The 13,304-nt window shown below is 41.5% G+C and overlaps 1 protein-coding gene across 4 annotated transcripts in view; it reads right to left on the bottom strand.

The window, feature by feature from the left end:
• Positions 1 to 3,293: 3,293 nt before the first annotated feature.
• The window catches only part of NOX4 (NADPH oxidase 4), a 195,478-nt gene continuing 185,467 nt past the window's right edge, over positions 3,294 to 13,304 (bottom strand). For all 4 annotated transcript variants that reach the window (XM_090030601.1, XM_090030598.1, XM_090030599.1 and 1 more), the window contains 4 exons: positions 11,174 to 11,282; positions 9,828 to 9,896; positions 7,645 to 7,745; positions 3,294 to 3,693 (listed from right to left, as the gene is read on the bottom strand). In XM_090030601.1, the coding sequence (XP_089886727.1) occupies positions 3,573 to 3,693; positions 7,645 to 7,745; positions 9,828 to 9,896; positions 11,174 to 11,282 (400 nt within the window). In that variant the 3' untranslated portion in view covers positions 3,294 to 3,572. The remainder of the gene's footprint in view (positions 3,694 to 7,644; positions 7,746 to 9,827; positions 9,897 to 11,173; positions 11,283 to 13,304) is intronic.

Below are 13,304 nucleotides of genomic sequence, written 5' to 3'. Positions count from 1 at the left end.
ATTTTAATTATGAGGCATCACTTTTAATGGAACTCTGTCAGGATATGAAGTCTGTTTTAATACAGAGCTAGCTAGAAAAGTATTTGCTCTTTGAATGCTAACAGACTGACTCTACATCATAGAGGAAATATGCAACCATAAAATTTTTGTTAGAAGAACCTAAATCAGATTTTAAAACATTGGGTAGAAGAAGATCCTAAAATAATAGAAAATGCATCATTACCCATTTGTGATTAATGGATGCAGTCATGATATCAATCATGTCATAAACTGCCAAAAAAATCCTATGCAATATTTCATATCTAGGTCTGTTGCTGATATATATCAGTGCAATTTTAACATGATGCTATGGCAATAGAAATAAATAATATTAATAAGGGCCTGATTCAGCCCTGTGTTACTTCAAGTTTACATCAGAATGACTACATGCAGGAGGTCAGAGTAGATGATGACAACAATCTCTTATGGTCTTAAAGTCTGTCAGTCATTTAGTGAATTAGATCTAAAATCAATAACTAAAATTTAGTCTTCTTATTTGCACTGAATTTCAGTGGGACTTATGTGCCTAACTTCTTCCAACCTACTGCCCCACTGCCCACCTCCCTCCAGGTCAAATATAACCCATTCGCCACCACTCGCTGGGTGCGGCCCCTCAGCCAATTTGCAACCCATCTGACTGTGTAGGCATCCGTGCCACAATCAGGTAGTTTTTTAATGAGAATGGGGTGGAAGACTGTGTCAAAGGCCTTCCTGAAATCCAGAATCCACCAGGACCCCTGCATCCAATGATTTTGTGACCTGATTGTAGAAGGCAATCAGGTTGGTCTAACAGGACCTGCCCCTAACGAACCCATGCTGGTTGCCCTTTAGCATCATCCCCTCTGCTGGTCCCTCGCAGGTGTGCTCCTGAATAATTTTGTCAAAGATCTTCCCCAGGATCAAAGTAAGACTAACAGGCCTATAGTTGCCCAGGTCCTCCCTCCTCCCTTTTTTGAAAATGGGGACCACATTGGCCTTTTTCCAGTCTTCTGGCACTGTAACACTGACATCGATATCAAAAGACACCAGTGTTGTGTCTCTGCTATAAGCTGAAAATTAAATAGTCTTGGTGTTAAACAAAGGGGATCTGAGAACCATAAACTCACTCAAAATGCAATGTGCTAATGCATCGGAGAGCCACAGTCATATGAGCAATGCTGAGATCCTCTTGCTTCACTGTCTGCGATGGGAGTGCACTGTAGAAGTGATGCTCTTCAGCTTTTGGTGAAGATTATAGGCCAGGTTGTATATATTTACACCAAAATAGCTCTATGGGAGTCAGTGGTTCTTTGCCAATTTATGTCAGCTGAGGATCTGGATGCTCTTTTACATCTTCCTTGGATGAGGAACCTGGAAACTGGGAAAGCAGTAACACCATGCTGGGGCAAAGTTTCTGTCAACATCTGATACAGAGGCAATGAAGACTAATTCCTGCTGTGTCATTAAAGAAGTATGGAAATACGTCTTTGGGAATGACATCTGACCAAGCTCTACTCTCCGTTACAATTGCAAAATCCAGCATATAACTCTAGTCAGCTCAACTGAAGGTGGAAATCAGTGGGGTCACCACGGAATACTGGAAAACAGATGTTGAACCATCGGGTTGTAAATTCAACAGCAAAGGCATCTAAATAGTGTGACTTGAGCTCATTTGCCACTGAACACATGAACAACAGGAATCCAAGTTCCTTGACAATCGACTGTTACAGCAGACACTCCCTAATTTCTTGCTCCATCTCCCTGTAGCTGCATAGGGTGCACTCATTTTGCACACTTGCTAAATGCTACTTCAGTGCAAGTTGTACTATTTTCCTCTCTACACCTGACTGCTAGCCAATATGTGACCTAATTTACATCGTCAGAGAACCTGGCCCACATGTTCAGCAGAGTCACACACACATTTTGAAAGTTGGAAGTGGAGAAGGGTTTTCCATAAATGCCTCTGCCAGATGGGGACATCGCTTTTCATTGCACAGGTAGGATAGACAGAGTAACTTGATACAATTTAACTACAGCCTCCAAACCCAAAATCCTCTAACATTTTTGCCTGGACTTCTCTGTGGCAGGGCACTAAGGTGCCTGCTACTTGAAAAGCATCAGCATTGGCTCAGGTGCTGGGCAACCAGGAGGAGCTAAGAGCCCACACCTGGTGAGTCAGCTGACCGGAAGGGGCAGGGCTGACCACTATAAGACCCAGACTGGAGGCTTTGAGTACTCTCTGCTGGCAGCCAGGAAGAAGTACTGCTTGACTATGGGAAAGAGATTGGCCCTGAATGTGGGAAAGAGAAAAAGGCCTGGAAGTATAAGCCGCTAGTTACACAGGTGAGAGATGTGGTGTGGTTTGGAGAACATTTATCCATGAGGTTTAGCTTTGTGTTAGCGCAGGGGCTTGTGTTATTGTTTTTGTTGTTGTTACACTGGAAGACCGGGTGAGGCTATTAGGGGTTGGAGGAGGCCTCATAGGGGCTCCACGGTAGCGTGGAGACCCTGGTGCCAGAGAGGGCACAACGTTCAGGGGTGCACTGACCCCAGCTCTGAGAAGGGGAGCAGAGGATTGGGGGGGAGCAGGTAAGGCCGAGACTGCCTGAGCCCTACAGGAGGTTTTAAGACCCGAGGAGGAGATTGGGGGGGGGGGGGGGGGCAGGCTACGGCCACCTGAGCCCCAAGGCCCCAGAGCAGGCAGTGTGAGAAGCCCCAGAAAGGGGGCAGAGATTGACGAGTGCCAGAGAACACGGTTGTGAGGCAAGCCAGAAGTGCCCGTGGGTCACGGAGAGTGAAGTAGATCAAACAACGTCCGGTACATCTGTGAGGCTTGGGGCGTGGTACAGGGGTGGTTTGAGCCATGCATAGCCCATAAGGCTAGGGTGCACCGAGTCACCCAAAATAGAACCAGGACCAAGATACATCAGAGCACCGTGTCAGGAGGAACAAAAGGCAGCCTCCCTTATACATAGTCGACATCAAAGACGTGGCAAGCGAGATGTGAGGGTGCTTTTAATATCACATTGGCATGGTAGGGGGCGCTAGGGGAGATCATGGCCACCCCTAGGACCTCGCACTGCTACATTCTCCATTACAAAGTCATCTGGTTTCTATGTAAGTAAAGGTTATAATCCAATTTAACAGCACGTTTTTAATTTTGATCAAGCTGGTTTTTAGTCAACTAACTCTGATTTCAGGTGATTGAGGTTACCAGGCTGAAGTACAAAGTTCAGACATTTCTGAATTGTTCTTCAAACAGCAATAAAAGCAACCAGGGTTCTCCTTTTTATTACTATTAAGTTAAGCATTACAAAATGAATCGCCACCAGCACAACAACAAATATTCTCTGAAACTTTTTGGCCTTGAGCGTAAAAATTTGGCATGATTTGGCTTCATACTTTGCTGTGTCCACCATACTTCAGAGTTTTAAATAATCATAAATAAGAAAACTTTGGTACATGGCATCTGCTTAATGCACAGCTGACTTATGTCTTACAAACAAAGAATTGCACTTGCTTCTTCTATAGAGTTCTGTTAATCCAACAGACTTTCAGCTGAAAGATTCTTTATTGTATTCAAACCTTGTCCCATAAGAGTTGTGTCTGTTGCTCAGTTTGTGCAGTGTCTTTGAAATTTCTTTTGGTCCACAACAAAAAACGCCAACAGTTTTCCTGTCAAGAATAAAAAGAGTGTCATTGTATTCTGGTTAAACAGCAAAATAATGTTTAAGGGCACGGACACAAAAACAAGTTACTGCAAGGGAGATTAAGATTTGAATGCTTCAACAAAAATGAAGTATGCTATGTCACATATCCCATGGGATAAGAACATGCACATGGGAAGGTAGTAAGTTCATCCTCCAGCTTACTTCAGCACTAGCTTGTTTGTGTGTCTGTACTCTAAAAACACACCGGACTGAATTCTGATCAAACTTCCTACAAACTTACACGGGTAACATAGATTTTAAGGCCAGAAGACTGTTAGATCATGTCATTTGCATTAAGTGGGCTGCACTTGCCTCCATAGTCAGCCCAGTGATTTGCATTTGACCAAAGTAGATCTTCCAGAAAGGCATCTATCTGGTCTGGATTTGAAGACAACAAGAAATGAAGACTTCACCATCTCTTTCATGTAATTTGTTCCAAGAATTAATCATCCTTACTATTAAATATGCGAGGCAATAATGGCTTCATTACTGTAACTCCTGCTATATACCAGCACGAGATGAGATGAGAATAATTTTTTATAATCCAATACATTAATTTAAACAAAGCACTATTACCTTGTGATTTATTTATGTCACCAGCAGAGTACTGGCATTGGTATTTTAGTCTTTGTTTTAACATTTAGAACAGGATTCTGCTGCCTGATACGCTTGGGGGAGTCTTACAAATATCCAAGGACAGAATATGGATGATAGTCAGTGTCCCAAAACGTAAGGCAGATTGCTTGATGCACTTCAGTTATTTTGTGCCACTGCAGTGACAAAAGGCAGACAAGAAATAGGTCACTGGCCAGTCTCAAATTAATGTCAGTTAAGTTGGGCACTGGTTAGTTTTACATCCCTGGAGGAGGACAGAGCCACTGAAAAATACCACTGAATCTGTTCTTACGCAAGGTAACAACTGTTCCTGGCCCTGATTCTGTTCTCACTTAAGATAACTGAAGACTACAGTGTGACATATATATACACAGGAGAAGTCACACTTGAAACCTTATTTGCAACCTTTCCTCGTTACTAAACACGTAATGATGGAACCTTAATGCTCTCTCCATGTAGCTGTGTACGTATGTATAACTTAAGTCAGCAGATACTCTGACTTTAAAAGTTTCCCAAGGTCATCTGAGCTAGGAATTAAACCCAGAGCCGTAGTCCAAACCCATCTGCTCCCATCTCCAATGAACCATCCTTCACAGTAATACTTAGCGTGTATGACTGTATTTTCAAAGTACTGTGCAAATACAGTTCACTAATTCTCACAGCTCCTTTGTGAGTTGAGTAGACAGGCATGCGTTATTACCCCTGTTAGACACAGAGTAACTGAGGGTGAGGTGAGGTGATTTGCTATATAATAAAGCCAGGGCTCATTCCCCTACAGCTGATTCTGTTTTACAGCACAGAGGAAATGTGCCATGTCTTTATGCTTTTCCCCTCCATGTGTTTCAGTTTCTTTTGTCTACACCGTTCTCAGGTCTGTAACACCCTATGGCCACTTACACTCAGAAAAATCCAGAAGGCAGAATAATACAAAAAAATATAGAGCTTTTAATGCTGAAGACAAATGAACCACCGTACTGCACTTTCCTCAAGACAGGCTGTCTGAGGATTTTTAAACCAAGATGCTTGCTTTAATGTTTTGTGCATTACTTGGGAGCATAGGTGTGGTATGAAATAGCAACAGTAGATGGTGCACTTCTGCTCCTCTTAGTTCAATGAATCTGAAGCTAATATTGTTTTATCTTAAATCTGCTAACCGAAAACCAGCTATGAAGGGCTAAACTGATCTTGGAAACTGAGCCCACGGCCTTTCTTTGTCCAGATGTCAAGCAACAAATCCCACTCGCCACAAAAAAACTTTAAAAGACCCAAACAAAAACCCAACATAATTGCTTACCAAATGTCTGTTTGTATGGCTTTTTCTGGAAATGCAAAGTAAGAGCTGTACAGTTTATTAGAAGTTACTTAACCCCGCTACTGACCTAGCAGATGCCAGAAGAGGTGCAACTCTCAATGTCACTGACAGACAGAAGTTACAAGTGACACTGTTTGACTCATCCTTATTGCTGGTTTCTATATTATACCTGGGTTATTCAGAGGAAGTTAGTGACAAATAAAAAGAAAGTCTGCGGGATAAATGATTTGAGGACTGAAAGAACTTAATTATACTGGAAGATTAAAATGTTAGTCCTTGCATATAGATAGCTCTATATACACAAAACTTGAAACACCCCTCAGATAATGCCAGCTCTTACCTTTCACTTATTTTTTTACTACAAAAAATAATAGAGCAATTAGTTTTTTTGCAAATAACTCAGAAAGGCCACAACATCTGGTCAGAATGCTTGTGATACTGTAGACTCTTATCTGAAATGTCTGGGCTTATCTTGTGAATCATGTGTAAGTGTCTGCACAGTGCTAATATTGCATGGCACTCTGTGGCATCCTTCAGAAGATCATGTGGCACCCCAGGGAGCCACCGCATCCTGGCTGAGAATCACTGGCATAGAGCATACAAGTCTTTACAAGACAGTGGAATTACAGAGCTAAGTCTATGAACCTTGGCAAATGGGAGAGACAGGGGAAGGGACGGCAAGATAACAGCCTGCAAATAAATTTAAAGGTGTCAACCGCGAAAGATGCAGAAGTGTTACTTAAGGCAGGGCAAGATATGTTGATTAAAACTGAGCTGACAGACAAGTTAGAGAGATCATACAAAGATGCAGAAGATGATGGGATCTGAGGGTCTAACTAGCAGTAATGAGTTGAGATATGCAAAGGAACAATTGAAACAAGACTCAGTGATTATTATTAACAGGTTTGTGCAAATTCTGGGTATTTGCCTGCATAATAGTCGCTCAAGGGAAGCAGCAGAAGAGCCACCAGTTTGGCCATAAGACTAAAAAAAAAAGAAAATGAGAATGACAGGTGAAGGGTTAATGAAGGAGGCCTAAAAAGGGCAACTCGGGTCAACTTCCTACCTGATCTCTTTTTCTATGCCCTTATAACCTTCCCTACAACAGTGAGCACATCTATATAAAGCCCAGGTAATAGTGCTTGGCTTTAGCAGCGATACTAGTTCCCTAACAAGAGATCAAGGCACTGTGCTGCGCTGCAGGGATGTAAAGATTAGCACCACAAGAAACCAACAAGATCTTGCGGCCAGACCCCAAGAGACCTCATTTCACCAATAGTTCATATTAAGATCAATGAGATTTGTTTCAGCTCAGTATTCCTCAGGATCTGGCCTTCAGTACGCACATCAGCAATAAGACTAGTTTATCAACGCTTACCAAAAGCATTAAATGAATCATCCAAAAATGAGAGTAAAGAATTGTGCACCTTGTCTATCCTGTCTGTCTGATTTAGACTGTAACCAATTTGCCTAGTACAGTTCTTATTACATTGCCAGCCTTTAAAAAAAATAAACAATCCTAGTAATCCCCAAAGACAACAGATCTTCTGAATAAAACATAATACTTCACATGCAGGCAAGCTCTTGCTCTTGCATTTCTATTATTTAAAACTATAAATCATGAAAGTAAATGCAGAAGGCACAGATATATGAACTAGATCTTTCAACATGAAAATGGCATATGTTGCTAGCAAGACACTGGTTGTAGTACTGGATTAATATCTTGCAGTGATATGGAAATGCATTGTTTTTATTTCTTGGACCATTGAACATTTTTGCTGCATGAGAATATGAACTGCTTTGACTGTGCAAACTGACACCAATTTTTCTTTTTACAGCGTGTCTCAGTTGCTACGAATTAGACAATATCAATATTACATGCAAAGATAAAACACAAAGTCATTTCTATATAAATACACTTATTTAATAAACACACAAGAAATCCCCATCCCTCAAAGTGTAGTTATTCCCATCAAGACTAATACTTACTGTCTGTTACACTTGGCGATTTCATCAAAAAGGAGTTTCCAACGAGGTCGTCCAATCAAAAGCCTTGAATTCAGGGCTTGATATTTTTCACCAATTATTTTCTATGGGAAACAGTAAGTTCTGTATTGCCTGCTTTTTAAATTGCTACGCATCACTCAGAGGTCTCATCACCGTGCTGGTAAATGCCCTGGCTGACTTATCAAACCACTGAAATGTAAAAACTGAACACAGTATCAAACAGCATGTCTTAAAATGCAGTCATTTTATGCATCAATACCTTCTCTCCCTGCCTTTCAGTGGCCCTCTTCAGCATTAGATGCTGTTCTTTATACAGCTGCTCGTTAGACTTACCATTATTTTTAAACCAATGTATTTAATACACAAAGCAAGAAATGAATTTGTATTCCCTAATCTGTTGTTGCTGCTAACTTTAAAGGGATGTTGTTGATGCAAGAAACATATTTCTGTCTGAAGATATTTTTTTTTTACCTACTATTGGTAAAGTAACCCTTAAGATTACTAGAACTGTAAAAGTTGCCCCTTGAGGATAGTTTACCAGATGCTTTGAGCTGTCTCAGCAACATAAAGCCACCAAAGCTAAGGACCTGGACTGAACCCAATATATTTCCAGCATTTTTAATTCACTAAAAGTCCAGACAATTATGCAGCCAAATGTGTTTTCACTGTATGGCATTGCATATCCATGTCCTAACTTCCAACTACAACATTGGGACGGAACAGAATGATATCTGGTCTAACTTCCCACATTCTCCCCATAACAAAATGATTTAAAATATCCATTACACTAGTAGCAAAGCCCATTTTCTGCCACTTTCATTGATTTTTATTATAGGTGAAAGTACTCGATGAAAAATGGGCTTGATTGTCTGCTGCCTTGAACCTAGATCATACTGAAACAAAACAAGGTAAAACACAATGCTATTCTGATGGGGTAGCATTCAAGAATAACTCTGGATAAGCATCAGCGTCACAAGTCACAGGGGAATAGAAAAAAAAGCCACATCCAGTTTTATCAGGAGACTTCAGGAGTAACACCATGGAATCTAAATTTTCACTACTGCTACAGAAAACACAATTTTGCCCTGCAGTTTATCATTTTATAGTTGACTGCTTTCTCTAACAAGCATATATACAGAGAAAATGGTTCTAATGGAAACTCAGTAACTACTGGGCCCATGATCAGAGCAATGGTCCTAAGCTGCATGTCTTTACAACTGTGTTTCCACGATGGGTCCAGTAAATTCTGACCTCTCAGTTAAGACCAATCAGGTACTTCGGAGTAACTCTGTGCCTGCTCTGTTATCCAACCGAGCTATTTTAAGGGGCCCAGAGCTGAATAGTCTAATACTACTTAGAATCACAATTTCTCTTACCAAGAAGCTACATACACTGCAGTAAGTCTCATCAACCTGGTAGACTTTATCCTGTCTATCGCCAAACCCAACCCTCCACTTCCCTCCCCTTTGCATTAAATTTTTGGTCTCCGCTGAAGTCAACAGCAAAGCACCCACTGACTTCAGGCTGAAGAGTCAGACCCTTACCTATGTGATGAATGAGTGTGAGTGAACGTTGACTCCCAGTTTACCACATTATGAGATTACAGAAAATTCCAGCTAACAAGGAATCAATCCACCTGTCTAGACTAGCATAATGCAGCCTATGATAAACAACAGTTTAATACATTTTCTGGTTGCATGCTTAAAATAGTTTGACTTTTGACATGCAAGACAAAATGCAAAACAATAAAACAACCCACTACTTAAAAAAACAATCCCTGTTTCTCTCAGTGTACTTGTTTTTCAGTCTGGGGCTTACAAAATGCTTGAATTATCCCAGTTTGATTTTTAGCCCAGGAATGATGTAAATTTCCTATAAAGTCCTGCCAACGGTCTGGTCTGTGGCCTGGCCTGGAAGGCCCCCTTTCCTACAAGAAAGAGATAGGGATTTCTGCCCAGTGATAATCATCTTAATGCTACCTGACTTCATTGTCTTGGCTTGGAAGGGTTGAGTTTGTTCTAGACAGACTTAGCTGCTAGAGATATGACCTTTTCCCCCCTTTCTAAACCATCTGTGGTTAATTCCCTTTTGTACTCACCTGACAGTTTGCAGTGTCTTCTACTTCAAGGTCTAGTTTGGTTTACAAACAGTATTTAGCCACATACCTGTATGCCATCTGTTTGACTGAGGTACAGCTGGATGTTTATGAAGTCTGGTCGGTTTTCCTGCCAAAGCTGGAAGGATGATAAAACATCAAGTGAATTAATATATCACTATTTATATGAAAGAGTGAAGTCAGTCTTTTACAGTTCCCTGAAGCTTGATCTACATGGCAGAATGGGAACTTTAATGAAACAAGACATTTGTATACTACTCTTTCACTGAGAAGTATCTCTGAATGCTTTACGCTAGGGGCATCAAGCAAAGGTCCTGTTTTATCTGGGGAGGAGTGGCCTGATGCAGAATCTGGGAACTTCAGTGAACATGGTGACTGGTGGTTGGAGAAAGAGTGAGGGCTGATATGGGTCTAGTCATCAATCAGCTACTTTGCCTGTTTTCGCTGCTGCAGTCCTACCTCCATGGCCACACACAGCATGGGCTGCACGCCACTGCACTGCATGGCACCCTGATGTACCATGCATTGGGCGCCCCTCATGCCATTGTATCAACACTTCTCTGAGCTGCACTAAATGTTCTGCACTCCACTAGGTAGCTCCTGCTGCACTATGCCAGTGCTCCTGCACTGCATGGGGTCCCCAGGTCCACCTGAATCCACGCTGCTGAGCTCCAACAGCCCCAGGGGCTGGGCCATGTCACCCCACACCTAGGGGCAGGGGCAAGGGCAGGGGCAGGAAGTGGAAGTTGGAGGAAGGGGAGTCTAGGTACTCAGAGTGCAGCAGCTGCAGCTAAGGAAGGAGCAACACCCAGACCAGGAACCCATGGGCTGCATGTGGCTTGTGGGCCATCAACTGGAAAGCCCTAATTAGGTAGCCTTCAAAACTAGGTAGAAACCTGGTCTGTTTAGAAAACCAGAGGTGTTTTCCAGCTAACACAAATCCTCATCCCCCTGTTTACCAGACGAGCTGCAATTTCACTCTACCCAGAAGGTACACTTCTCTCCTAGACAACTTCTTGAAAAATTTAGAGAGACTGGGTCCTTGAAAACTTGTCAGGTCCTGATTTTGCAAATGTCTTTGTATTTTGAAAAAAAACAAAACACGAACAGACAAAATCCTGGCTCCACAGAAGGCAATGGCAAAACTTCTACAAGCTTCAAGGGGTAAGAATTTCACCCTGTCCTGTCCCATGAAACCAGTCCATTCATGCATGTCAATAATAGATTTCATCCACTTTGCTGCCCATTTTCCATGTAGTGTGGCAAGTTCCTCATGAAATCTGGTTATGATTAATCGAAACAGTTTTCTTACTAACCTAACTATTTGTGCAGAACTGTATTTATTAAGATGTCAATATTCTCTCAGAACCAACCCCGAGAGCAATTATCTCTTACCTTGTTGTGCAACACACAGAGCAAATTGGCAAACCAGCAAAAAGCCTGGATGTCCCTGCACACCCAAATAAAGTAGAGTCTTCTGAGCTTGTAGCATTTCCAGTCGTCACTTTAAAATGAAAATGATACGTTTGGGGAATTTAAAAAATTACCATTTAAAAAGCAAATGTTAATTAAGATGCTCTATAATCATTAGTACAAAAGTTAATTTCCATGACAAGCCAACTGTTAAGGGAAGTTATTTTTCTCCCTATGAAGGATTGCATGCTGAAATGCCCAAATCAGTCTAAAATGATAGGATTAAACGTTAAATCCTTAACAAGCAGCCAACCAGTGCTTTAGAAATAGTTTGTTTATCTCAGCATGTTTTTTTTATCATATCAGACATGGTTATTTTTTAAGTTTTTGTTTCTTCTTGACCAGTAAAATGGCTGTATGATGGAAAGACTATTTCTTCCTCCCCCTAAATGACTGTCAACATGTAAGACCCATAGGCAGTATCAGATCTGCAGTGCAGACCTCCAGACTTTGTTGTATTACTCCAATGTAAACCCCCAAGAATCAAGGGATGGGCCAACACAGGACAAATCTGTTGTATAGACAACAGGGACACATCTACGACACTCTGAAGTTGCAGTAGCCATGAGTCTCATATGGTCTCGTCCACCCTGTTTGTGCAGTGGGGCACTATGTGAATGGCCTAAATACTTCTCATTGTAAAAAATCTAAGATTACATGATCGTTTATTGAAAAGGCCACCTGTAGTTGTATGCATCTGGGTTGAGGAATAGAACAATACCCTCTGTGAGCAAACTGCTGAAGTGGACACCATCTAAGTCAAATCTGAGGCTGATCTCCGTTACTTTCTTGCCTGCAACATGCATGCAGATCAACTGTATGGAATGTCAAACCTGAATTGTCACATCTACCTACAGTAGCTTATGTGATGTGATAAATATATAGTTTCCTGGTACAGCCAAAAGCATGCACTGAGTAGGCCTTGACCATTGCTGCTACTGCTAATTAATAGTAATACATTATATGTTACTTTGCCTGAAATTAAATCACATTTAAAAAACAAACACACAGGTAACATTCAATTCTAAAGATGGCAAGAAGGTGGTATGAGCCATTGCTGCCCATATTATATAAAAGTAAACTCAAGGGACAAAGCTTACCAGGAACATGCAAGACCCCTGGCCCAAATGGAGATCCTCACATCCTCCAACAGCCACATATCTCTGACAAGAAGGATTTTGTTTTGCCATCGTCCTTAGTTGGCATTATCGGACAGTTTGCATTTTCATCTGTGCCAACCTCAGTTGCTGATAAGACTTAAGATAAGAGGCAGCCTACCTATCTATTATACAGTCATTCTGTTGTTGATATCATTAAATATTAACTGTAAAGTATAAGGAAAGTGCCATTGCTCCTTGCTTAATATTAGGATGTGCAACAGCAAGATGCTCTGTAACAGCAGACTATTGGAATTCAGTGTTTGGAAGCAACCCATTTATCCGATATAGAAAACATTCATTAGACACTAAACTGCTGTGGCAATGTCTGGGCAAACACCATACAGCCTCTAATAATCCGCCGATAGAAACAGCCATCTCACTACCTCCTGTTGGCCGGTGGCTATGATATGTGACGTTTCTGCTTAATGCTGTCAGGGATAATCTGTCATGGAGAAAACAGCCAGGTTATCCATCTGGACACCAGTCTTTTGGCAGAAACGTAAATGCATTTCAGATAAAAGTATTCCCTGTTTGAAAAATGATCAATGTCCTTTCAGAAAAGTAAATTATTTGGGAGTCTGTTACCTTCTTTGAGGACGGCATAAGGCACATGAAGATGACAAATACCGGCTTGATTTCAGAAGAACTGAGCACTTATGGCTCCAAATGAGATTAGCATGAGCTGACTGTGTGCAGCATCCATACATAAAAACGCAGACTAAAAGTTTTAATTTCAGTCCAGGCAGAGGGTCAGCTATTGGCAGATCTCTGATCAAGTGCTTCCCATGGGTAGTGCAAAATATTTCTAAAGTGTAGTTAGGTTGCAGGCTTGGAGGGAAGATCTGCTTTCCTGGTCTGTGTTTGTACAGCACCAGATACACTGGAGCCCTGAT

This window comes from Crocodylus siamensis, chromosome 1 (assembly GCF_052110815.1).
Source record: "Crocodylus siamensis isolate JL-2025a chromosome 1, ASM5211081v1, whole genome shotgun sequence".
NCBI lineage: Eukaryota > Metazoa > Chordata > Crocodylia > Crocodylidae > Crocodylus > Crocodylus siamensis.
This window is presented reverse-complemented; position numbering and strand designations above follow the sequence as displayed.